General features: G+C 39.6%; 1 protein-coding gene across 6 annotated transcripts in view; it reads left to right on the forward strand.

The window, feature by feature from the left end:
* Positions 1–27,453, forward strand: part of TNRC6B (trinucleotide repeat containing adaptor 6B) — a 132,225-nt gene extending 104,772 nt beyond the window's left edge. For 3 of the 6 annotated variants that reach the window (XM_021552718.3, XM_021552719.3, XM_021552721.3), the window contains 13 exons: positions 1,539–1,664; positions 2,700–2,831; positions 3,364–3,459; positions 3,686–3,863; positions 4,249–4,383; positions 4,560–4,736; positions 6,777–6,860; positions 9,179–9,325; positions 9,578–9,673; positions 10,543–10,767; positions 11,241–11,311; positions 13,138–13,277; positions 13,793–27,453. In XM_021552718.3, the coding sequence (XP_021408393.1) occupies positions 1,539–1,664; positions 2,700–2,831; positions 3,364–3,459; positions 3,686–3,863; positions 4,249–4,383; positions 4,560–4,736; positions 6,777–6,860; positions 9,179–9,325; positions 9,578–9,673; positions 10,543–10,767; positions 11,241–11,311; positions 13,138–13,277; positions 13,793–14,183 (1,998 nt within the window). In that variant the 3' untranslated portion in view covers positions 14,184–27,453. The remainder of the gene's footprint in view (positions 1–1,538; positions 1,665–2,699; positions 2,832–3,363; positions 3,460–3,685; positions 3,864–4,248; positions 4,384–4,559; positions 4,737–6,776; positions 6,861–9,178; positions 9,326–9,577; positions 9,674–10,542; positions 10,768–11,240; positions 11,312–13,137; positions 13,278–13,792) is intronic. The other 3 variants (XM_021552720.3, XM_021552727.3, XM_021552726.3) reach the window with 1 other exon arrangement.
* Positions 27,454–27,521: the final 68 nt, after the last annotated feature.

Below are 27,521 nucleotides of genomic sequence, written 5' to 3' on the forward strand. Positions count from 1 at the left end.
TTCTTTGTGTTGTCTTTCTGTTTCTATGTGACACAGTGTTGAACATCAGATTGAGTCCAAAATTTGCAGGCATGTTGTTGATCTCAGTGTGCAGAACTCTTGGTATAGAGAGGAGTTACAGAGAGAGCTGAAAGTGTAACTGCAGTTTCAAGGCCTCTCAAAAATTTTAATGTATAGTTGACTCCAGCTGACTCTTTACAGAATAAAACCTCTTGTCTTTTGGGTTTTTTTGTTTGTCCTCCTGCATTCTTAGGAGTTGCTTCTGAAGGAGAAGGTGCTTTGGATGGAGGGGGATGCAGGTGAATGAGACAATCTGTAGTGCTGCCAGTGTTGAAGCAGGAGGAGACACTTGTGTTTGAGCAAAAGGATAGCAGAGGATGCACAGTATTAATGGTAGGAGTATTATGCACAGTGTTATGATAGGATTTATGAAATCCTGGTATATAAGGGAAGGAGAGGTTTTAGTGAAGGCCTGCACGATCTCAGTTTGGAATAATGATGGATTTATGTTGGGTGCAGTAATGCTGGCATGGACAGGCAGAATAGGGAGTGATGGGTGAAGAGTGGAAAATACACTCCTTAGAACCCCAGGTATCTGAAGGTCAAAGACACCCTGGTAGACAGGAGGAGATGGGAAATTATGAGGGTCTTGAAACTGAAAAGACGAATTCATGGCACATAAGGATGCTTTGGAGGATGAGCTTCACCTTTTAGACGCAGGAGAGTGTAGCTTAATTAGTGTAGGAGACTGTTTGATAGCATTTCTTGCTTTATTTGAAAAATTGTACCAAAAAAAGTCTGCTCAAGAGGCTGAAATCGTGAAACATAATCACAAATTTTCTGGGGTCTTGTTCATGCATTAGGGTTTATTACAGAAGTTGCTTATAAATCAGAAAATACAAAGAGCAAGTATTCTTGCGTTAGAAAATAAATCACTGAAAAAAGACCCCACAACTCTTTCTTACTTGAAAATTTTCTTCAAATTTAGTGGGAGAAAAGGGGAAGGAAAATACCCAACTCCAGAATTTCGTAGTTTTCATGGTGGAAGGGAAATTTTAATTCTAAAATAGTATTAGTTGATAAAAGGCCTACAGAGAAAAAAATAATAGCCTTGTTAGTGATAGCTCAGGAAAAGTACCTGTCTTCTCTAAAATGAGGGGCCAGAATTCTTGTTGACGCAGTCTTGCCATACTTTTAGGCCAATGGATGGAGTTTATAGTTTGTTGTTTGTATTCAAGTTTCCATTTCCCCATATGTAAAGTGCAAAATATTAAAACGGTAGATTTGTCATGTCTTGAAGTAAGTAGATAAGCATGACCCTTTGGTATTAGAGGAGAAACAACCTGCTTCTCAAATATGTAGTACAGTGGCTTTAACCCAGGTAGGATATTACTGATTTTAGCCAAACAGAATCTGTAATTCTAAGGGAATGCTGTTTAAGTCAGTAACTTGGCTCATTGTTACTGATCTGTAGTTTTTAGCATAGAAATCCATTATCCTGCAATATTCATCTTCTCACTACTGCTTTAATTTTATAGGGTGGCAATCATGGTTTGTTTGGAAACAGCACAGCACAATCGAGGGGCATGCACACACCAGTGCAGCCACTAAATCCTTCCCCCAATATCCGGGCGCAAGTGCCTCCCCAATTCCTTTCTCCCCAGGTAAGGAATTTATAGCAACTGATTACTTGTAAAAGTAGAGTTACAGCCTTCAGAGCACATAATTGAGGTTACTTATACACCTGTCTTGGTCTCAATTTGATGTTAAGAAATTGAAAAATTAAATAAGATAGTCAAAGTACTTAAAACTCAGCACAGAAGCATTAGCATTCTGTCTTATTCCAAGGCAGTTGATGGTAAATGCTCGCTACCAGTATTTTTAAACCTCAAAAGTGAATTTGGGAATCCTATATTTTATATAGGCTTTTGCAAAGTATTTAAAAAAAAACAAATAAACGTGAAAGCTTAACATGTTTTTGAAGTGTAACAGGTTGCTTCATTTTTTTAAGTAGTCTTGTCCTGTGCTTCCTGTCCCCCCCAGAAGAGAGGTTTGATGAAGGGGCTACATGTTACATTTGTATTGCAGAGCTTAATCTTAAGACCTCAGGTTCTCCATATGTACAAGTTTACCTTTTGCTTTGGACTTGGTGAACAGTTCTTGAGATTCTCTTTAATTGTACTTGTGTAACTCTCCAATAATGCAGGGAGAAATGGGGGGATTCTTCTCCACCTACTCCTGTCTTTTACTGTATCTTACTCAATGTACAATGAGATTAACTCTTTCTGTGAGGCACTGTTTCTTTGCTCCAGTGACTGCCTGAATGCCTTTCTTTTCCCTTGTCAAGCAGTACATTTTTAATGTGATAATGCAGTACTGTGATTACTGGTTAGCTGCATATATATCAGCATTTATATTTAGCAGAGTCTCTAGCACCTTATTGATTGGGGGAATAACCTTTGTGTGTGTGTCTGCATCTGCACATGTAATACTGTATACTGTCAATCAAGTGAGGTATTCACTCTGCCCAGCTTATAGACTGTGCTTGTTTAAATGTGATGTGTTAATAAATCTGTAATGTCTTTCCCAGAACACCATTGAAGATTGGTGTCATATTTGTTCCTGTACAGAAATACTTGTTCTTCATCATCTTTTCCTCGTAGCAGTGCATTCAGGATATGTAACTGGTTTCCATGCAGGTTTCGGCCTCCATGCTCAAACAGTTTCCCAACAGTGGCTTGAATCCTGGTCTCTTCAATATGGGCCCCCAGCTTTCTCCACAACAGATTGCCATGCTGAGCCAGCTTCCACAGATTCCCCAGTTTCAATTAGTAAGTAGCTGTAATCTTGTGAGACAAGACAGTTTGCAAATTGTCTGCTGAAAGAGTTTTCTTTTTGTACTTATTCTAATTCTGTTTTGTTCTACTGATGTTATTTTGTACAAGTATTCCCTCTTTGCTCTATGGGGTAATAAAGTCCTGATAGAAGGTAGCAGATATACCAAATAGGCCCATGTAATTATTGTGGATTACAGTGTGTTCATAATGGCTCCAAGCCATGTTTTCCAACAGAAAGCAGTTGTTGATTTTTCATGAAGTTTTCTCCAGACTTACAGTCATAGTGATGGGAATAAAGGAGGTACGAGTAATTCTGTTGCACAGTGTTAAATTAGAAACTTTAACATTTAACTGAAGGATTAGAATTCTTCTAATGCATTCATTGCCATTTTATTTGAGTGAGTAGAATGAGAAACAGTTTACCTAAATCCTGAGCAAAGCGTTTGCTAGTGAATAGCTCCTGGCAATTATATTTCACTTGATGAGCTCAATATTTTCACTCTTCCCACCCTCCCTTATCTTGTAGGCTTGTCAGCTCCTCCTTCAGCAGCAGCAGCAGCAACAGCTGTTACAGAGCCAGAGAAAGTTATCTCAAGCTGTGCGGCAACAGCAGGAGCAACAGGTGTGTGGCACTGTTTTTGTCAACTGTATGAATATGAAGTTTGCTGGGGAAATGCAGTCTGCACTAGAGATGGTGCTGGCTTTAGTAACATCATCCGCTCTCTTCACATTGCACTTTATGGAGAGCAGGGTCTTTTGTATCTCCTTTAATTCACTGTTTCTTTATGTTTACTGTAATTTGCATTGCAGTATAGCATAGATGAAGCGGTTCTTTCTTTCATTTGCAGATTGCTCGTATGGTGAGTGCCCTCCAGCAGCAGCAGCAGAGGCAGCCTGGCATGAAGCATTCTCCATCCCACCCTGTTGGGCCTAAGCCACATTTAGACAGCATGGTACCCAATCCTTTGAATGTGGGTCTCTCAGATTTACAGACCAAAGGGCAGATACCTGGATACAGTTCAGGTGGTAAGTGCTTTGTGGAAGTAGGTTTGGTGCATTGCCTGTAGCTTCCCTTTTATTAATATGGTAATTATGTTAGTCACTTAGGTCTGGGTCCAGAAATGAGTAATTTATGTATAAGCATTAGAGCAAAGGTTATGACAAGTGTCAGCTTTGAATCAAATTGCATTATTTTTCATTGCATGGGAAGAAGACAAACCTAAGAAGAAAGCATATCATGGCATACTGACACAGCACACTTACTGAAAGATGCTCCTTAAACGTACCTTTTGTTCTTGTTGATTTCTTTTTCCCATCTTATGATTACAATGACTCTCCATTTAAAGATGGTTAAAAACAAAACAGAGGATGACAATTGAGTTTTGTTTTGTTTTGTTTGTTTGTTCCACAGGCTTTGGCTCAAGTGGCATGGATTATGGCATGGTGGGAGGGAAGGAGGCTGGAACAGAATCCCGCTTTAAGCAGTGGACTATGATGGAAGGGCTGCCCTCTGTGGCTTCACAAGATGCCAATATGCACAAAAATGGTGAGAGGGGGAAGTTTGGGAATGCCCTTGTAGGATCATCTTACCAGAGGTGAAGTAGTTCAGATGAAACTGTCTTGCCTCACCAGTATGCATCTTAAATATTTTTGTGTTAATATACCATACTCCTGAAGATCCCAACCTTTCCCAAGTGTAAATGTATGTTTTTAATGCTGCAGGTGCAATAGTGCCCCCTGGAAAGGCTCGCGGAGGATCGCCCTACAACCAGTTTGACATAATCCAGGGCGACCCGCTCAGCAGCCATACAGGCCCTGCTGGTGATAGTTGGTTACCTGCCAAATCTCCACCAACAAACAAGATTGGAAGTAAATCCAGCAATGCCAGCTGGCCTCCAGGTATTACATAAGGGCAGGGGTTGTATCCTCGCTTTAAGATAGATGTGCTGGACCTTTCCTCATCATACTTGCTTAAATAACAATTACAAAGAAAACACTTGGTGGCTTGGGCCTATCTTGGTTTTGAAATTTCTTCCACATTAAAGTAGAACGTAAATGTTGAATTTCCAGTTAAAAATGCTGGGCTGAATATGAGCTAACTGCTTAATTGCCTGAGTAGTCTTTGGTTTTTGCTAGGTGAACTCATATCTTCTTACATTTACAGAAAATTTTGTGGAAAACATATGGTCATAGAATAGACACCACTATGTCCCTTCTTTTGTACTGATTCCTTATTTGTTCTGTGTTAGACTGATACAGTGTTAAAATTATTGATAGGGTGGAATGAGAAAGAAAAAGATGTGAAGTAAGGTTTTTTGTGATGGTGGAAACACCACACTCTTGTGGTTCACTTTAGTTCATGTCGCATAAATGGTAGAAGAGTGTTGCAACCCTTCAGTTATGCTCAGGAATCTTGTGCCTTGGGCAGAGGTTTCGTGCTTTTGGGATGGCAGGCTGGTGCTCATTTTTTAAGTTTTCTGGTTTCACTGGCAGAATTTTATTTTTCTGCTAGAAAACTCTCTAGGAAAAGCACATATGTATTGGAATATACATGTAATTTTCTATATAGAACATTTGTTTAAATAGAGTGGTGTCCTTGAAGTTGCACAGATTAATCACCAACGCTGTTCAGCAAATAGTGAGTGCTCTGATTTTTCTCTTGTCTGGAAGACAATTGCATTCCAGGAAAACAGTACTAGCTGCAAACCCTCTACTGTGTATCCTCTCAAGCACAAAGAAGTAACAAAGTCCAGGTACATCTCTTGAGCACAGACCTTGCATCAGAAAGTTAGGAATCTATGTGACAGATGCAACTGCAGGAAATCTAGAAAATGTAGTTTAAGATTTTTGAGTGAAGCCCTCAGTGTCTTAACTCCAGCAAGAAAACATCTTCTGATGAGCTAATAGAGCTAAAGAATTAGCTATCTCAAAAACATCTGCACATGCACAAATTTTCATACTGCTCACTGCATTCTGTACAGCTATGTTTGTGTTACACTTCAGTCAGCCTGGTTGTTAAGTATGGAGCTTTTTTGACTGGAGTTCCTGTTCATAATGCCAGAAACTCCCAAAATGTAATCTTTAGCAGACCTCATTCACAGACACATTGTTGCTGAACTTGTTTCCCTAGTCACCATTGCCTTGTATTATACTGAGGAATACAGTACTGCTCAGAATAGACACAAGAAGATCAGCTCTGCCATGTTTCCAAGTTTTGGAGTAGCCACTGGCTTTGGCAAGGTTTTTTGTCCCAAAACTGTTACAGAAGTTAAAAGTTTGATAGCTGCTCTTTGCCCCTTGTTGATACCATAGAGCTTCCCTAGTAATATCTGTAGTCCCATTGTCAGTGATAAATTTTTTTGTTGCTGACTGCCTCACCACTATGAGAGGGTAAGTGATTTGGATCATAAAATTTCACTGAGAGCCTCAGTACCATTCTTCATTTCTTGTGAGTAGCCCAAGACTATGATTGCAGCCCTCATGTAACAGATCCTGGGTTTTGGGAGGTGGCATTTATTCCGTTATTGCTGTTCCACTCTTATCCATAAGATGCTGGGACAAGTTACTGTTCCATGACCATCAGCCACTTGAGCTGTATTGTAGTCTAACTGTATTGTAGTGGTTTCATTGACAAGGAAAACTGAAATCAAGATCTACCTTATCAATACAACACCCCTGATGAAAAATGAAGATGTAAAATACCTTTACACTCTTATGTTTTTCTCTACAAGCTTGTAGATTAGGTCCTCTCTCAGTTCCTGGCATGGAGATAGATTTCTTCCTCCCAGTGCTGGAAAAAAAAGTTGTTAACAAAAATGGTTTTACAAGAGAAAACCTCTTGAAATAGGTGCATTTTTCCTTTGAATGAAAACAGTGGTCACTCAGCATTCATCCTGACTACACCTTTCGCATTTTCCTCCTAAATGCCATCTGCTGCAGAAATTCTGCCATTCAAGAGATCAGTATTGTTCAGCACAAAGATAAATGAAGTGGTGCCCAATCAAACTGATATCACAGCTGGAGGTGAGAGCAAGTTTTGCTGCATTGGTGAGAGCTATGTCATTTGGTTATGTTGCACAGACTTGCATACTTAGGTCGTACTTAGACTGTAATTTTCCCATTCAAGATCCGTCATACTTCAGGCAAACTGGCCTGGATGTCTCTGTCATGATTTTCACAATAATCTTATTTTTAAACTTTTTGAGAGGACCTTTCAAATCTCTGTGGAGAAATGCATTTCATGTCTTCTTTACTGCCTAGAAGTAAAAGAGCATGTCTTTAAACAAGCGTTGGTGAATGTGCATGATAATCAGCCCCAAAGGAGACTTTGAAAATTTGTCAGTATGCTGTAGTTCAAGGAAATGTTTTTCCAGACCAGGGTTTCATTGATGAGTATATGTGTTCATAAACAATAATACCCTTGATTCTTGGAGCCTTGTTTGTATATTCATTAACCTTTTGATTAGAGCTTCCTGTGCACTTAATTTTCAGTCTCAGTTTCTCAGAATCTTTGCAAATAGAAGAGTTGGACATCCTTTTCTTTTTCTCCAAACAAGCTCTAATTTCCAGGTTCTAACTTGTGTTCATGGATTTTTTCTCTCAGAACAGAGAAGATATTTTGAGTAGACCCAAGAGCTGTATTACTTCTTCCTTAACAAAGGGAGGCCCTACTTGTCAGGGGATGGCAATATTTTGGTGGTAGCTGAGCAGAGACCTTCCATGATGAGCTGCTGATTGCTCATATAGTTTTGATACCTGGATTATTTTGTTATTAAAGATTGGGAGATGTAACTGAGGTTTATAAAATCATGAAGGCAGGGAACGAGCTAAATGCAGAATTGTAATTCTGTGACTCCTGCAATGCTAGAACCATGGTGCAAATGCTGGAATTAAGAGGATATAAATTTTAAATAGATGGGAGCTTTTTTTTTCCATCAGGAGTGGTGAACTTTCAGGTTGTGTTGCTTTCACAGCTTCTTGAGACAGGTGATACTGGCCAGTTGAAACAGTGCTTGGATAAAATGATGGAAAAACAGTTTCACAAGCTGGTGCTAGCAGATAGAGAGGGTATTTCTGCCATCTAAGTTAGGACAACTATGGATACTGGGAGAGTGTGAGGCCAATAGTCCACAGATAGTGGCCAGGTTTGTGTTCTGTCCCTTAATGGTATTTCTCCTAGTGCTGTTGGCAAAACACAGATGAACTGTAGTTCTGACCCAGTAGGGCATTTATTTTGTCTTCTCCCAGATTCTCATCTGCATTATCACAGTCTAATACTGCCCTTGCTGTGGCAATAATTTGAACCAGTAGTATCATATTTTCTTCTGTATTTGTCTGTGACAAGTCATAGTCTTGACTATAATTCTTCATTACAAAGGTGATTGAAATGAACCCTTCCAGGCCAGATTCATCCTATGTTGCTTCATTCTAGAGAGTGTATCTTGGATCCCGCTTTTAATAATGGATCTTTAATTGTATAATAATATTCTATTTTTAATTATTTCAGAAATTTGGGTTAGGAATTCTGTATCCTGGACTTGTATCAACAAGGGATGAATCTGCCACCTTTGCACTCTTCTCACACACAGATTGTCCCATAATATATGAAGCTTCTTTACTTGTTTTTGTGTTCGTCAGTTTTACTTTTGCACCACTGCTTCCAGAACTGACCACAGCACTTTATTTATTGAACGAACCAAGTTACTGATCTTTCTTACAGTAATTGGAGTCTTTGTGTGTTCATAAATTCATCCTCTTGTCTTAAAATTATGGCATGCCTGGAGCTGTAGTTCAAACTAAAGCATGATAAGTATATCCCATCTCATTGTGAAGCATGAAGAATGTCAATGAGTATATACACATTACTTTTACCACAAGGCATCTTACCTTAGTATTAATAGGTAATGTATATAGTGTTTGTGTACATACAGTGTGATGTGCCAAATGTGTTTCCAAACGCCTAAGGTAGGTAGCCTTTGCTGGAGAAAGGCTGCTGCATGCACACAAAATATGTGTATGGATCTAATATTACACATCTTATATGGAATTTGCTAAAACTATTGAAACCTCATCTGAATGTAGCAAAGCAGAAGCACTTAAAGGGATACTGGATGCCCTTGTACCACTTTTTTTGTAGTGTAGACTTGTATTCATATGAAAGCAGAGCTAGTGCTGTGCGAGGAACTGTGAAATAGATTACGATTCTAGCATGTAGTCTTTTTTTTGCCCATAAGGAACAGTGTAGAAGACAGTTGTTTACCATCCTGAAATACCTTCAGCAATTACTTCTAGTAAGTAATATTTCCCTGATTGCATGTAATTCCTTTTTCTCTCCTGTCCAGAGTTCCAACCAGGAGTGCCATGGAAAGGTATACAAAACATTGACCCTGAATCTGACCCCTATGTGACCCCTGGAAGTGTGCTGGGGGGGACAGCCACATCTCCCATTGTAGATACTGACCACCAACTTCTGCGGGACAACACCACAGGTAAAACAAGTGAACACCTAGTCTGTGATTATCAAAGTCGCTCTGATACTCGGGATTGTTGCAGTGTTGCGGTCGTCACAGACAAATAGTCTGTTGCATTTGTCTGAGAAGGGAGCTGCATGCCTTTGCACTGTAGCTGGGAGCACCTGAAAGCTTAGCACTGGTACCGTCGTGGCTGTCTTGAGGTTTAATGGTGTTACAGAAACTCTGTAAACTTGGTCTCCTCTTTCTCTCTCCGTTTCTTTTTGATAGGGTCGAATTCTTCCCTCAACACCTCGCTGCCTTCACCTGGTGCCTGGCCCTACAGTGCCTCTGACAATTCCTTCACCAACGTTCATAGCACTTCAGGTATGCAGGCTTCTAAACTTACCCAGATAAAGCATTTTTCATTTAGCACTAATTCATTGTTGTTCCACTTGGAGTGTTTAGTCCATCACGTGGCAGAATTTGCTGTCTGCCTTTTTTAAAAAACTGGTTTAGGCAGAGCTCACAAATATTCATGACCAATAGTGGTGTTTTGGGGAGCACTTTTATTTTTTTCTTTTATTGCATTTCTTTATAAAGTGTTCTTGAAATGTGTTAAGGATACCCACTATATGTCTTCTAATAGACACCTGCCTACTAGTACAGGTAGTACATTTTTCTAGAAAAAAAATGCGCTGTCAAGAGTGTTTAGAAGTCCAACCATCACACAGCAAAGCAGCCTTCTTTATGTGGTACTGCTGTGTCAACATTGAGGTTTGTGACTCTCAAGAAAGCTTTGATCTTGTAGGGAGGACACCTTTAGGAGGCAACAGTAGCTTAGGAGACCAAGAATGGTGAATACTCCTTTCAGTGCTCTGCAGGTTTTTTTTTACATTAAGGTTCAATTTCATTAAAGGTCAGTAGTGCCAAAACCTTTAAGAAATTCTTCTCAGATGAAATGCAGTGTGGACATAAAAGTTGCTGTTCATCTAATTAATGATGTAATTTACTGCAATTAGCTACATTATCATAAATGATCCTGGTATATTCCTTTTTTTTAATCAGCATATATAAAATAAGCAAATATTAATTTACATGTAACATGGAGGTTTTTTGGTATGATAAATTAACTGTTGTATAGTCCTGTTTCCTGCTTCTCTCCAATATAAATGTAGTCAAAAGACTCAGTGTGATAGGGCAGGTACTTAATCTCACAAGTTTCTCTAATAGATACAATTTCTTTAATCTTCTAGCAAAATTCAGTGATTACAAATCAACATGGTCCCCAGATCCCATAGGACACAATCCCACTCATCTCTCCAACAAGATGTGGAAAAACCATATTTCCTCAAGGAACACTACAGGGCTGCCCCGCCCACCTCCTGGCCTGACCAACCCCAAACCATCATCTCCATGGAACAGCACAGCACCCCGATCGGTCAGGGGCTGGGGGGCACAGGACTCAAGGCTTGGCTCTGGTGAGAACAAATCAACTGGTAGCACCATTGATAAAATCTGAGCAGTGTATGTTTTACAGCACCAGTGGTATGGAGAAGTTGCAGTTGTCTGGTAATAGGAAAAAAGAGAGTTTCTTCTTGAAATGGAAGTTTGCTGTCAGTAACTGGTGCAGTGAGGGGTGGAATCCCAGGTCCTGCTTCAGGGAATGAGTGAAGAAGGGCTGAGAGCTGCCAGAAGAGAATACCTGCTACATAGGGCCTTTCAAGACTAGATGCTTGCTGTGTGTGAGAAACTCCTCAAAGATAAACTCTAGTAAAATTAATCTTTATGTAAACTGTGAGCAAAGGTGTGGTTTTGCTTTCAGGACTGAAGATAAGACATTCATGTTTTAACAGGGCTGGTAATGTTGACTTTTTCTGAAAGAATTAACTAAAGAAAGATGGTTTTTCTTTGTATCAGATCTGTCTTGATTGCTTTGTCTTATAATTTGCAGCATCTACTTGGAGTGATGGTGGCTCAGTTCGTCCTAGCTACTGGCTGGTTCTTCACAATCTCACTCCACAGGTATTTTCTATGGTTGTTTCTGGGGACTTGTTTGCTTCAGCAAGGATTTTTGAATTCTTGAGTTGTTTCTTTTTGAATAAAATCTGACAAAATCAGATTTGTCAGCACATGCAACGTATTTCTACTAAACTGAGCTGCAGTCTAACTGGTTTTCCTATTGTAATATATTCAGCTAATTTTAAGATGTTCAGGTTTTGTTATGTGACTGTTAAAACATTTCTTAAGAGTTACAAAAAATAATTGAAGAGAAAGATTTTTCTTAGAAGTGAGGGTAAATTTCATTACTATAGCATGAAGTGGTTTATAGCTGTTCTTTGGGATGTTGTCAATAAGAAATGTGTGTAACTGTCAGTTTTCACTTTAGTGTTTCCATAGTGAAACCACAGAATTTTTCCAGCGTTCCTGCCAAAACCAGTCTAGTTAGGTTATTTCTACAAGTATTCTCAAAGCTTGCTGCCATTCAGAATGAATTCTGTGGAGATCCTGGTTTCAGCGTTCCAAATTAGTATTTAAGGCCTAGGAACAGCATATATGATTATCAGCAGTACTGTGAGGTCTAGAGAGAGTCCTCTGTTCGGCCAGATAATTTACCTTGTTTCTGCAGTCTACAAGAAAGGGTTGATGTGGAAGGAAAAGCTGAGGTCTCCAGCAGATCACCCAAAATGGCAAGTCTTTTGTAAAAAAGACTGTTTACCTTGATATGAAGGAAGAAGTGGTGTGAGGAAAAAGCACAGTTCTAAGTCTGGCTTGTGTAAAATACTTCAGTGATGCTTTAGGAATTATTTAGTGGAAGAAGAATATATTTTGGAGGCATTTAAGTTAGTAGGAAATAGAATCAGATCATAACTGTCTCATTATGGATTTTCTCTTTACTGGGGATCAGTACAGTAGAGAGAGAAGTTGTAAAGTTTCAGATGGATTCACAGTTTTATAGAATGGTTAAGATTGGAAAGAACAGTATGTTCATGTCAAGGTTCTTTGTTTTAACCTTGACCATATTTGTGCCACCCCACAACTTCCTATTCCCTCATTTGAAGCTATATTATAAAATAAGGGGGAAAAGAAGGAAGAAAGTAGCACTTCCTTAAGTATTTGCACATACGGATCCCATTCATATGTCCCTGTGGCACACCAGGAATGGAATCTCTCTGTATAGAACACCTGGGAGAACAGCTATTACTGGAGGTAAGTAACAAGCTGTTAAGGCTGCAGAAGGAATGTAGGCAACACTGCTGTGAAAACTGTAGTTCAGATGGAATGAACATTGGTGGATTTGGCAGCAAAATCACTGGCTCTTTCTGTCACTGTTTCATAAACCATAAAGACAAAGCAGCACCAAAATAAATTTTCAAAAATTTAATTGTAGAAATACTTCCAGTTTTGCAAAAGCCTTTTAAATACTGGTTTATCTACATTCAGCTGAAATCAAAGAGCTGCAGATCAAGACATCCTGGTTCCTTTGGTAGAAATTCTGATGACTGAAGATGGTGAGAAGTACAAGTTGTATATAATTACTGGAAAAGCTGTCCATGACAGTGTAAGGAACTCAGTGAAAGAAGGAAAACTGGACTCAAGCTGTAAATTAACAGGAAAGATAATTTAGATTATTCCGTACTAAAACAAACTCTATGCAGCTGTGAGAAGTCAAGACATACCAGTTCCTGTTTGAAAATCAACTTATGTCACCTTTGCTTACTTCCCACTGCTTCATCTGTTTTTCTTTGTGAGAGCAGCATATCTTTCAATTAAAGTGATGAAGTCAGGATTAAAGTATGTTTGAAAAAATAATTACAAACATCTGTTTCATCCTGGCTGTTCTTCCTCAGATTGATGGGTCAACCTTGAGGACGATCTGCATGCAGCATGGCCCACTGCTGACATTCCATCTGAACCTGACCCAGGGCACCGCCCTCATCCGATACAACACCAAACAGGAGGCGGCCAAGGCCCAGACTGCACTGCACATGTAAGCAAGGTTTTGAGACAAAAATATTTGCGGGTGTGGGATTGGTGGTGTAAGCCCCTAAACTCAGTGAAATGTTTTGAATTTTACTAATCTCCTGAATTCCAAAGGTTTTAATCTGTTCTTCATCTGTGGCGTTTGAAAGGTGGCAAATGTGCATTTACCTACGTGGTATAGGCATTTTTATTGCTCTTGGCGTTAATGTTCCGAACCTTAGTTTAAATTAAGATTTTATTCAGGCACAACTGCGTGTTTGGGCAGGGGGTTGGGGAGGGGTTTTTTTTTTCCATTTGTTTTGTTTTGTTTTGTTTTTTCACTGTATAAAATGGAAGTTCTTTTGTTGTGAGTTTCACTGTCAAAAACAGATGAAGTTTTCCATGCCCATTCCATTGTAGCAATGTAGCTGATACCTCCTTTGGTTTGGAACACCTATTATTGGTGTTCCTGTGCTTTCTGAATCCCTTGCCCCCTTACCTTTTGGCTCTATTTTTTTTCCTTATGTGTACCTTGCACTGTAGGTGTGTGTTGGGAAACACTACCATCCTGGCTGAGTTTGCCACAGATGAAGAGGTTAGTCGCTTTTTGGCACAAGCTCAGCCCCCTACACCTGCAGCAACCCCGAGTGCACCCGCAGCGGGCTGGCAATCCCTGGAGACAGGACAGAACCAGACAGATCCAGTTGGACCTGCTTTGAATCTCTTTGGTGGGTCAACAGGGCTTGGGCAGTGGAGCAGTGGTGGCGGCGGCGGCAGCAGTGGGGGTGATCTCACTGGCGCTTCATTGTGGGGGCCCCCAAACTATTCTTCAAGCTTGTGGGGGGTCCCAAGCGTAGAGGATCCACACCGAATGGGCAGCCCTGCTCCCTTACTACCTGGAGACCTTCTGGGAGGAGGGTCGGATTCAATCTGAACTTAGAACTTTCAACTCTGACCTCGTGACCTTTTTTGGAACAGCAGCAGCACTAACTTGACCTTTTTCGTTTTTTTCAACTTGCAATAAATACATTTATAAGAGGAAAAAAGAAAATGGAGAAAGAAAAAAAGGTGGGTCATTGACAGACTGTCTGAGCACATAGTTGCCTCCCTTATATAACTTCAGTTTTTTCGTTTGGAATATGAATCCAAAAAGAGAACATATCACTCTTGAAATACTTGAATCGTGAACGCCAACTTAGAAAGACAATGTGAAGCAAGTACACATACCATTTAAATTTAAACAGAAAAAATTAAAAAAATTAGTTTCTAGTTTTTCACTTTTTCATGTTATACGGAAGTTGTTGCTAAGAAACATATATACTGAAAAAATAGCTTTTTAACTTTGTTTGCACTGGGTGTGTTTCCGTCCTTAGGTCTACCATGTTGGGTTGGGGTTGGGGAGGGGTTCAAAAGAATAAGGGGGGGAGGGAAAGACTTGACGGAGCCTCACTTTAAAAACAAAAATAAAAACAAAAAAAAAACTAGAAAAAAATTTTAAAATTAAAAACCCACAAAAAAAAACAAAACAGAAAAAACAAACAAAACAAAAAAACCAACACTTTGTGATTGGCTGGTTGATAAGTACCAGTGTGTTCTGGCACATGTAACTGCCCACGTGTGCTTGTTTCTGTGTGAGTGCGTGTGCACATGTTTGTGTGTGCATTTTTTTCTCTATATATATAATCTTGAAACGCTGCATTGCTGATGGTCTACGGGCTGGCTGGCCATCTGCATGTCTTGATTCTGAAAGCAAGACAGGCATGGTGGAGTCCCTGTGGCTGAAGCAGAATCCCGTTGGGCTGGATTAAAATTTGTCAGTAGATTTTTTAAAATTCATTTTAGCAGGGTGCTATCTCAAATTTGCTGGTCATACAGAGTGGATAGTTGCTTCCTAGCCCTTGTTCTAACCGTGGTAGAGCAGAACACTGCCATATCGGAAGGATTTGGTGAGAGGGGAAACAATGTTGTCTTTTGAGTAGCAGTATCTTTATTTATGTTTGCATGTGGGGGTTTTTGTACTGACTGAACCCTAGAGTGTTTGTTATATAATGCAAGCCATTTATTTCTTCCAACAAGGGGAAAAGAGGAGGAAAGAGACATTGCCATTTTTTGTGCAGATAGACAAATGTTCTTTTTCAGTCTCTTGTAAGCTTCAGTACCTTTAAAAATAAGTGTTTCTTTTCTCCCTCAAACCTAAATAAGCACCTGTACTCAGTCTAGAGGAATCCATCAAAAGCTTGAAAATCCAGCCCAATCAAATTAGCCTTTTAGTTGATTTACTGCTTCTACTAAAACTGACAAAAAACTGAGTGGTGTCAGCAAAGTGCCGGCCAGCTTGCCTCATCTCCTGAAAGCACATGCAGCTAACTCCTTCCTGCGTCCTTCATGGTGAGCGTTACCTGTGCCAGGCCTTGGTGTCATTACAGCGCCAGACCATCACTGACAGAAACGTTTACTTACGAATGTTCTTAAACCAGTGTGTACTTCAAAGGTTTCCTTTTGTTTCTCTGTGTTGTGTTTTTTCCTGTGTATGTGGTTTTGCTTAGGGAGGTATATAACTAGCAAAGACTTTTTTTTTTTAAAGAAGTATTGCACCTTTTTGTTTTTTGTTTTTACTTTTTTCTGTACTGTTGCTTTTTAATTTCTGTATTTAAGGAAAGGTTTGGGGTTTTTTTAGCATCAGTGTAGTAATATTCTGGGCAGGATAGGGGTGACCTATAATCCACAGTGATAGCCAGTGTGTGCGTGCATGTGTGCGCTGGGAACAAAACTTTTAAGACCTGTTGTTGTGAAAAGAGTTGTATCAGACTTGAAGGAACATCCCTTGACACAAAGCAGGAAGCCTTTTGTTGGGGGGGTGGGGCCGGGAGAAGAGGGAAGAGAGATGCCGGTACTTTTTCCATAAGTGCTAGGACTTCCATTCAGCATTGTCCAGCTGTTACACTGTCTAACAAAGTGCCGACCTTCTGTACCAGCACATACCTGTCCATTCCAGCCCTCAGAGGGAGCAGTGCTTTATCAACTGGAGAAGGGGGGCACATAGGGGAGTCTGTTTCTTCAGCATTTTCATTGAAGGATATGACCATGTCTGATGCATTTAACTCATGGGTTTGGTGGGCAGAAGCAAAAACAGATGCAAGTCATGGGTGGGGGAGGTTGGTGCACGCACGCGTCTGTGTGTGTGTATGCCTGTGTGCTGGGGGTGGGAGGGAAGGGCTAGGGAATTACAATGCTGTTTAATTTAATTTGCCCTTTCTATGTAAGCCCCAATGTCACAAGGAAGGCTGACTGAGGGAAATGCTGCATATACACATGCCTGTAGATTTGTATGCAAAGCGTTATCTGGTAAAAAAGTATGAGTAGGTTTGTGTTTGTTTAGTAAACTGGAGTATGCAGCATACTCTGGCCCCTTTGGAAAATACTTTCCTATCATGTCTCCTCCATCTATCCCACTGTGCACAAAGAAACAAAATTCTCTCTTTCAGCTCCTGCTAGCTGGCTAGTAACCCTCATGTTCAGGCATCTGTACAGCTTTGTTTCTGCTCAAAGACCAAGCACACTCAGACATGCAGAGCAGGTTCTTAAAAGTCCTGTGCCAGCAGTACTTCCTAGTGAAGCACCTTTGGCCTGAGCAAGCCAGTATCTGTTCTGTCACATGATTTGCTATACATGCTGGTTCATTGCTGTGTTCCACCCTCACTTCTCTCTCCCAACCTGCCCTAAGGTCCCTTTTCCTGCACTTTGGGCTAGTTAACTTCATTGCGATACTACGGTGAAAGCCGGGTGCTAGAGCCCCTCTTGTTTACAAGACATAATGAGGGATTTGAAATATTTAAAAAGAAAAGCTAAATTGTTCTTCCATTGTAAGCTTAAAGGGAAAAAATTAAAACGTACAAAAAAAAAAAAAAAAAAGACCAAAAAGTGCATATATATATTTTAGATGAAGACTAACTCTGGGAGCATTTAACAGTGTTTTTGTTTTTATTTTAACATTTTATTTTCCTGCTTTAAATTTGCAAGCATTCTCAGGAATTCTAGGGTAGGAAGCCAGTTTTTTGAAGATGGTTTATTTAACCTTATCCTAGATAGATGGCTGTTTCTTGTTGATAAACTTTTACAAGTTCCTGAATCTTCAAAATGTTTGAAAGTTTTTACTTTAAAATAAAAATGCTAAAAAAAAAATAAAAAGAAAAAGAAAAAAATAAAAAATCTCCAAATGTTACTGTCAAGCGAGGGATCAAGAATTTTAAAGACTTTCTAAATTAAGATACGTTAAGAAAGCTTCTCAATATCAGCAACAGGAATTCATTGCAATCTTAAACAATTTGTGGGAGAAGGGTTATCATTTATTGTGCTTTGTTACTCATGCAGACGTGTGCAGTTGCATGGAGAAGAGAAGTGTGTGAATGGAAACCTACTATTCCCTCTCGATTGAAACTAAAAATATTCTTCCAAGCACCTTTTTGAAGCAGAGTGAAATAATAAACATTATTAAAATGCAGTAGAGTTTAACTGAAAGAATCCTCAGTTAGGATGACTAGCGGGAAATACATGATGGTGCTTCTTTGAACCACTTCTGAGCAGTGCTAAAGAAAACCAGCGCTGACAGATTACTCAGTAATGAAGTAGTTCTATTAACCTGCCTTTTTCAGTACAGAAAAAAAAAGAATATGGAAAAACTCCACATAAATGTACATTGGAAATCAACTTTTCCTGTTTTCAGCTACTTGGTCAGTTTAATTCCCCACTTGGAGATTTGCTGCTTGCTTTTCTTCATCCACCCCACCTCCCAGTCTTTCTGTTTCATTTTATATGAGGGAAATAGCTGTTAAACTCCTCTGTTCACCCTGTTGCTGCTGGCTGTCAGGGCTTACAGTCTTGAACTTAAGAGTTCGGTGTTGGGATGGCCAACTTCTGCCTCCCAGCTCTAGGGGTCAGGGGCTTACTCCGCCTGAAACGGCTCGGCTCAAACCACAAAAACCGCACTAGTGCCTTGTTACATGCACCCACATGCCCTACAGTAGGGGAGGGGAGAGAAGACGAGGCAAAGTGAGGCAGTATAGCCACTTCACAGAAATAGATGTGCCCGTTCTTAAGGGAAGAAGAGCATGCTGCGTGAGCAAGTCGTGCAATGAGTTACTTAATAGTAGTTGAGGTAAGTTGTTATTATTATTAACAAAAGAAATCAGATGCCAAATTCTGTCTTTCTCATAGCAGCTGCCCAGTGTTTTCATGTTGTGCTGCGTGTGCATGTGAGTCTGTTGAAAATAATGCATCAGTAGTAATAATAATGTGCTTCAAAAATCCTGTTGTGGGCCAGTAGAAGGAGGGTTTACTTAGAAAGTTTAGGATTCTATTTTATTTTATTGGTTTTTTAAATGAGAGAATTTGAGTGCTTTGCCAGAAGCTGTGTTTTACCAAATTAGCAGTGTCCTAAAAGAGAGGAAACCATAGCATTTAGTCAGAAAAGCTGACAGACATGACATTCACATGGAAGTGGATTGTGATTGACTGCTGAGGGGTTGACAGTCATAAATTTCAGCAGTCTGCTGGGTCCAAACCTACTGTAGTACAACAGTCTGCTCCTCATTTCCTGAATGTGCATTCTGTAAGTGTTAGTGGCTGTCTCCTCAGTGACAGTTTCCCTTATATTGTCAAACATTATATTCCAGCTACAGTTGACAGAACTGTGTGGCTTAGTCATGGCACTCCCAACCATTGCAAGTGGTGTCTGAGAATTGTGCTAACCAGACTCAACTGCTGGGGACACTTATTGCTTAATGTTGTAAAATATCTCTTACCATTTGAGCTCCAAACGGCGAAAAGTCAGCAGGAATTCTTGTTAGGGTATTTCTGGGCTTTTACAAAACTGTTCCCAGGAGGGAGTCATTGGCAGCATCTTGTTAAACATGTTGGCAAAGTAGGGAGAAGAGGCTGGGGAAGCACATCTTGAAATAGACTAAGGGCATCTCTTTCCAGATGAAAATCCAGCCACTTTGCTTACCCTACCTTGCAGTGTCTTTCAAGCTGAGAGTTTAATCTGTTGGATAATTCTTTGCTTCATTTGAGGATTTTGTCTTAGCAGTGACAACAGAGTCTAGCAAGCAAAACAGAGTGTAGTACAGCTCAGAGAAACCTGTGCTTAGACTTCTGACATTCACTTTGAAATACTTGCCATCTTTTCCCAGTGTTTTTATGTTTTTACCTGGACACTTGCCTAGCAGTCTTGAGAGTGGGGTTTTTGTTGGTTTGGAGTTTTTTTTAGAATCAGGATGTCAGGTTTTTCTTACAGATTTTTTTATTGTGCTTCACATTAAGTGGCTTTTGTAATGAGTAAGAATGTTAAGCCAAGTATGTTTTTACCTCTGCAATATAAACAGGCTGTTTTCAAAAAACTGGGTGGGATAACCACCTCAAAGATTAAATAACATTTAAAATTTTATATTAAGTTGGCCTCTTTTTCTTTTTTTACCATGTAATTTCTAAGCATTTATTCCTTAGAACTTTTGCCCTATTTTTTTCTTCTTAAAAATGCTGCCACATCTTCCACTGTGTCCTAATAGTGCATCCAAACAGTACTGTAGTTTTTTGGGGGGAAATTTTGGTTAGTTTGGGGTTTTTGCTTCATTATTATGCTTAGCTCATAAGTTTCTTACTTTGTGCATATTGTTTTCCTGTTGACTTTTAAGGGGAGCACTGTTTGTATATCTGAGGTACGCAAATCTGACAAATCCTGGTCAATGAAATGAGCTGGATCAGAGGTAACATAGCAGATGAGGACCTGTTGTGTTTCCAGTGCGTGTTGCATATGTTGCCTTTGCTGTAAATCATGTGACCTTAGTATCCAGGTTCTCAGAAGGATTGAAATGCAGGTTTTGTGGAGGCTGGTTAACATCTCAGGGTAATAGTCCTGATTGAGTAGAAGGTAGGGGGTTTTTTTATAAAGATGTTCCCTTAACAGAAGCAGCTTTCTTAATTGTAAATATGCATGCATGCTTTGTGAGCAGGAAAGTAATACCAAGACAACTATGTTGAAATTAATTTTTTAAAAAAACCCAATAAACAAATGCTGTTGATGTGCAACTTGGGTCCTGAACCTGAAGCAACATAAGCAGAATCTGTTGGTTTGTCTAAATTGATTTTGCACACAATATCATTTCAGTTCTGTTGTTTATTTGCCACTGTTTCGCAGTTTTAGGGACTGATACTGTTAGATCATATGGTCATTCCCACTGTGATCAAAATACAGCTATCTAAAACCTAAACTCTTTCTTCCCTTTTGTCTCCAGTACTTGGCTTCCACCTAGGGCAGAAGGATGGTAACAGTAATGGGAAGAAATATGTGAAGTTGCCCAATTTAGGCAGAGTTGGTACTCCCTGTTGTCCTGAATTCACAAACCTAAACCACAAAGCAACCATTAGGCTGTAGTCGACCTGTTGGTTGGACTAAATGACAGGAGCCAAACTGGAGATTTTTAGCAGCCTTGCCTAGTCCACGTTCTTCACAATGTTCTGTGTAAGTGTCCCATCACTGTAAATACCAGTATTGCTGAATTTTACCAAAGTTCCCTTGCAGTAGATAATAGGAAACGGGTCCATTTTGTAGTGACTCACCAACCAGAGCTTTGCCTACAGTAGACTTTAAGGGTCTGCCTGCATTGCTATCAAAATTGAGTCAGGGTCCTGTTTAGAAATACAGCACTCTACTTTGTGGTGTTATGTGACTTAAAACTTTGTGATGTAGTAACTATAGCTTCTGATCCTTGTATGAAAAGTGATTTAAGGTTTCATCTGTGCTACAAAAAGCACCACAGCTCCTGGTTGGTTGGAGGCTGCTTTTAAAACTTGTCAGGCCACAATAAATGCAGTTTCATCTGTAGCGCACAGCAGACAACATCTGTTTGCATTAACAATTTGCCTGCACATTGCTTTTCATTGAGCTATGCAGGAACGCTTTTCTCTAACAGTCTCCCAGAGTCCTAGAAAGCCTCTAGCAAATCAAGTGCCCTCTGCTAAAGAGCCATTTTTGCCCTGTTTGTGTGATAGTTGGGACTGGTGACATTCAACAGTGTTAGGGTTCCTGTAAACTTTGTAGTGAGAAAGGGAGTTTTTTGACTTGTTTCTGACAGCCTTTCTGTAAAGTAATACAGAGCACTCCAGGGAAAAAGAAAAATAACAAAAAAAGGGAAGAATGCATTGTGCCAGCTAGCATTAAGTATTTAAGTCTTCTAGAAGCAAGCATTCTTGACTGGTGGGCAGAGGGGAAGAGACTGGAGTGCGCAATACAAGGAGACCGTGTTTGGCACACAGTGTTTCCTTGAGCACTAAATGCCTCTTCTTGGCTGTTAGTGTGTGTTACCTACACAGAACTAACTTCCTCATGTTTTTATGTTTGTTTTTATTAATTGAGACAAAGTGGAAGCTCCTCCTGTTTCAGATGAAACATAACCAACCATAAGTGATCATTTTCTTTATCAATTTCTGTTAAGCAGGTTGCACAGCTTGTTAGGATAGCAATTTTAATGACATGGTTATGATATTATGTGCTTTCTTTCCCCTCCCTCTCCCTGCCAGAACTGGCTTACCCTTTCTGTATAAGGCGCTGTGTGGGTTTTTTTGTTTTGTTTTGGGGACATGTGGAAAAGAAGCAAAATGAAGTGAAAATGCAAGCCAAGGTAGAACAGCCTTACTTTAGGGGGTAGCCTTACAACAGAGCTTTATAGTGAGTGTGCTGTATTCCAAAATATGTAAGCCAAAAACAAACAAAAAAGCGTTCATTTATGCAAAAAAAAAAAAAAATAAGAGGTGTTGGAAGACTTCTTTAATATGTACCTTCTAAAGGTGGAGTAAGGTCTCACCAAGTGATATGTTATTGTGATACTTCTTGCTGGGTCAGTAGGAATGGGTTGGGGTATAAGCGCTTAATGTTTCCTCCTATGTTTTTACAAGCAGTAAGTTAAATGTGGTATTTATGAATGTGCCTTTGTGAGTATAGTGACTGTCTAATTGAGGAGACCACTTGGGCTGGAGGGGAGACAAGGGTCAATTTATTCTTTCAAGAGGTCAGACATTGAGATTGCAGCCCACTGGTCCCTTCTGACAAGCAGCATCATTGGCTGGTCTCTACACTGCACAATACGTATTCATATGTGGTAGAGATTGGGGTGGGGGGTGCGAAGGGATGTCATGTGATGCGCACAGAAGCTGTTGATAGTTTTAGGCTAGTCTGCGTTGCAGATTGAGTTTGTATATGTATTATGTGGCTTCTCTTTATGTTTGTGTGCATGAGTGTGAGTGTGTGTGGCTTTGGTTTTTTGTAAGCACTGGAGAATTTGAACACAGTGATGTTTGAGACAAATTTATACATGTAGAGAAGATGATGTTTTGTAGCTTCTGTTAAATAGTGGGTGCAGGCACACTTTTACCCTCTCTGCCCGTGTCCTGATAAGCGAAACAGAAATTTTTTTTCAACCCTTTAACTTCCAGCACACTTAACGTTGCCATTTAAATGAACAGGGTATTACACAAGAAGAAAAAAAAGTTTTTCAAAATGGTGAGGTAGAAGTGTTTTAAAGGAAAAAAATCTGAAGTAATTTTTTGTTTCTTCAAAGCTGTTTGTAGCTAAACATGGGAATCTGCAGTGTCTCCTTCCATTTGTTGTTTTTTTTCCTAATAATTCACCTCTTTGTCCCACCCAAAACATGAGGTGTACAAGATCAAGAGCTGTTGTTGTAGCGCTTTGTAATTCCCACCCTGAAAAGAAATTCCGGTGGGATCCCTCAGCTCTATTCAGGAAGACAAAGAGAGGAGAGACTGCAGTTTTCTTTGCTTCGCTCTCATTCCTCTCTAATGGCCTTGAAATGTATTATTATGCAAATGTGAATTTTGATACTGAACTTAAGAAGAGGTTGTTTGTTCTTTTTTCAAAAAAAAAAAAGGTCCCATATGTGGTCAGCATTGCTTCTTTATTTTGTAAGTGAATTGTAAACTATGCATTCTGCAAAGGGGGTGTAGGGGACAAAGATACTTTGCTAAACTGTTCAGGAGTTTCTGTGTCCATGGCATATCCATTTTAGTTTGGGGAAGTGGGGAAGTGATAACTTTGAATTAAGAAGGAATTGATAAGAACCTTTCTTTTGTCAGAAGCTGGCCAATGGATAACTGGGCAGAGATTTGAATAACCAACGTTGGCTGCAAAACAAAATCGGCTCTCAGCCTTGCACAGGGTGAATTCAGCCACACAGTGTTAACCCAGGGCCAAAAGGGTGAATGGGACACCAGGTCTACCTGGGGAATATCTACCACTTCCTGTGCTCTGGCCCTTGTTAAGCTCAGGAAACCCACTGCCATAGGCTCTGGGTTTTGGGGTTTTTTTTCGTTTTCTTTTTTTTTGTTTTTGTTTTTGTTTTGTTTTTTTTTTTTTTTTTTTTTTTTGTTTTTGTTTTTTGTTTTTGTTTTTGTTTAATTTACTACTCGTTTTCCATTTCAGCAGCCCTTATGCTCTTCCAAGAGAATTAGAATGTGGTTAGTCCTTGATATCCACACTTCTTACCCCTAACATCTTCTTTGCTGCTGTTTCTGGTACTCTTCATACAGTGACAGAGCAGCTGTGGCCAGAATGGTGGAGACAGTACTTCCTAGTGCTGATCAAAGCCCAGCTATAAGGACTGTGTATTTTCAACGTTGGCAGCTACTGGTGATTTGTTGTCTGGTGCTGCTGCCAGTGACTTAGCACTAATGTTGACAGTATGTGAAATTTTAGGGTAAGCAGACCGATATGTATACCAAGTCCCCTCTATTTAAAAGGAACTATCCTATTTTTATTATAAGGTGGTATCATAATAGTCATTTAAAAGTATTTACTTCCTCACATCTCCAAAATGTAATCATTGTGAATTATGTGCATTCCTTGAAGCTTGCTGAGCTTTCAGGAAGACTCTCCTCAGAAAAAATGTAGATCTCACTGCTCTCTCCATCATTATAATAGGGACCTTTTGACTTGACTTTTTCCTTTGTCCATGGTGAACCATGGTACTGGCATTATCTTAGGTGTAATATCATAAACTGAGAGATTATCCTGCCTGTATTCAGTGTTTTCATGCAGCAATTTTATTTTTGTTGACATTCACAGTACTGTAATAAGTAATAGACTTGATGATCATTCTTGCATCTGTGCCTGCCTTGCAGATGTGATCTTATCAGGGTTCCACTCTGTCAGAATGCCTTTAAAAAAGAAAAAAAAGAAAAAAAATCAGAAGCTTAAACCCATTCACAAAATACCTCGTGGTACATTTTCCCTTCTAATGCAACCTTTTAAATCTTAGTTTTTCTTCTAAACATGATAGTCTTTTATTTCCATCTGTTATCTCCTTGTAAAAGATATTTGAACTAGTGGTTTTGAGCACAGGTTTGAGAAGCCTGAAACTCCTGAATTTTAACATTGGCCATTACTCTTTCCTTGCCTTGGGCAAGTCATTTAACTACTTTGCCTTTGTCTTTTCACCTGTAAAGCGGGGTTGTTAATAATACTTACCTACCTCACAGGGGTTTTGTGAGGATCAACTAGTAATGTTTGTCAAGTGCTTTAAAGAAAAAAGCATGATAGAAGTAATTTGAGGTTTCCACAGCAAGATCGCTAGTTCTTTTTACATGGTTTGCTTGTGTGGAGGGAGATAACCCTTTTGATTTTTTTAAATTATTGAATCAATTAGATACTCAGATCCTAAATGACAGAAGTTGATAGAGATTCAGTTACTCATATTCTTCAGTCTTTATGCCTGTTTCCATCTTCTTCTCTTCTTTATATAGTTATGCCAGTTTTTCTACAGGTCACATGTCTCCAGTACTTTTCGGTAAGCTTCAACATTGAAGTTCTTTGAGCTTGCTGCTTCTTTCACCAGACCACCAAAGTAGAAAAAGTTTGTGTACTTCTCCCTGCCATTAAATTACAGTTTCGGTAAGGTCATCTTTCAAGTAGACACATCTTTTCTTGCCATCAGGAAGGGGAAGTGGTGGTGTGTAGTTCCAGAGAGGGGACTGTAAGATGAAGAACCTGGACACTTTATGCTGCTGCTTCCAGGGATGAAGGGCAGAGTAGCTTCCTATGTCCTTCCCTGAGTTAATCTCAGTGTGTTACCAGTCTCGCTTCAAATGCAGTGTCTCTTCTTGTCCATAATATACAGAAGCCATCACCTGCCAATAGAACGTAGAACAGAATGATAGTGGATGCTGCTCATATATATGCCTTACAACTCTCCCAGAATGTCTCTGGGAGGGTGGTGGGCATGAGGTATTCATTGGGTAAATCCCACAGCTGTCAGGGAACCTCTGCTACTTTCTCCCCTCTTAATCACTTGGTCCCTGATTCTTCTTTCTTGGATGTGTGTCTCAGGGATGTGCATGCATATGAGCCCATGCCTCTTGGAATTTGGCGTTTGAAATATCTAGAACATGGTTTCTGTACCTGAAACCTTTCTGTCTGACACTCCCTGGTCCTCTGTCCTGTGTTGCTCCCCATGGCCTTAGGAACATCTCTCCACTGTTGCCCTATGCCACCCTCTCCCATCTCTGCCAGTAATCAAGGTGAAGTATATACCGTGATTCTGCAGAGAAAGAAGCTGAAGTGATGCAAGTGCACCTGTGGGATTTACACACAGAGGTATCTTGGTTTTCTGCCACGTGTGCTCTAAAGCCTGCAGAACATCTGATGCATAGTGCTTTTTCTTTCTCATCAGGAAAGCAGAATAAACAGCAGTATAAATCTGATGATGGTAATTCTGTAATGTTTACTTCTAACTAAATGCTAAGTATTTTCTTCAAAGAACCAAAAAAAAACCCACCTTCTAACAAAAGTAACCAAATGTAATCTTCCTGGGTGCGGAAGAGGAAAGGGGAGGAGGAAAAGCAGTGACAGGGGAGCGTTCTGATCTAATTTCATCTCCACTGCTCGGCTGGAGGTGTGAAATGCTGCTTTGAGTTCCACAAACATAAGGGATTATGTTTACAAAGGTAAATGCCTTCTACCTGTTCAGGAAACTGGCTACTGGTGGGCATTGGGAGTTTGGCACGTTTCTCTTCATTGCAAGCAAGTAATAGAAGGGTGTGTCTGGAAGAGGAATGGAGAAACAGATTCATTTCATCTAGTCTTCTTGGTAAAATAATGCCCCCTTCTTCTCTCCATATGGAATGGAGGGATGAGGAGGCTGAATAGAAAATCATTGATATCCAATATGGCTGGATTAGAAAAGGCAGCTTTTCTACTTTGCACATAAATAGGTAACAGGAAGGTACAGCTAAAGTCCTCTAGCCTGAAACACTGTCCCCCAGAAGCAGACTTTGTAATAATAAAAATAGTGGCTGTGTGTATATTGATGCTATTTGCAAGTTACCTGTAAGTGTTTGGTTTTTTTTTCTTATACTTGAATGGCTTCCTTTACTAAACTACCGTAGTTCTGGTTTCTCCCCTCTTTCTATACTGTGCAGTAAAGAAAATTACAGGACAAATGGGGAGAATGTAGAGGAGATGACACAATGTCTTGCATATCCAGGTTTCATCTTAATTTCCATCCCATATTCTCAGAAATGTTTGAACTTCCTAAGGGTTTTCCATGGACACAGAAACTCAGCACTTTAGAAGGTGCTCTTGTAAGGCTGGCTGCCCCCTTTTCCTCCTTTTCTATATTTTTATTTTACTTTTAGTATAGTGGTACTTAAGATCACTGGTTCACTTAAAAAGAAAAAAAAAACCAATAAAATGTTTAAACTCTACTAATGTACAAATAAGCTGAAATGTTGCATTTTATGTGTATTTTTGCCATAGCAGGTACTGTATTTCTCATGCTGGATTTAGAAAAAAAAAAGGAAAAAAAAGAAAAAAAAACAAACAAAAGGGTGACGTTTTATTGGAGTGTGACAAGTTAAGAGTAATAAAAAATTAAGTCGTCGTCATTTCATTAAAACTGAGAGATGGTGTAATACTTATATATAAGTTTTTTGAAGGTTTCTTTTGGGCTTTTAAACAGCTTTTTTGGTTTTTTGTTTTCTTTGTTTTTCTTTTTTTGTTTGGTTTTTTTTTGTTTGTTTGTTTGGTTTTTTTGAAAGATATGATTGTATTATGTGCAACTCAGTTGCTTACATTATAACTACAAACTATTTTTGGGTTCCTGGAAAAAAAAATACTAATAAATGTGTTTGGCTGCTAAGCATTTAAAGTTGGTGTTGTGTGCCCGTTCTGTGTCCCGCGGCGGTGCCGGGTGGCTCGGGCCGCGTTGGC

Source organism: Lonchura striata, chromosome 5, assembly GCF_046129695.1.
Source record: "Lonchura striata isolate bLonStr1 chromosome 5, bLonStr1.mat, whole genome shotgun sequence".
NCBI classification, from domain to species: domain Eukaryota; kingdom Metazoa; phylum Chordata; class Aves; order Passeriformes; family Estrildidae; genus Lonchura; species Lonchura striata.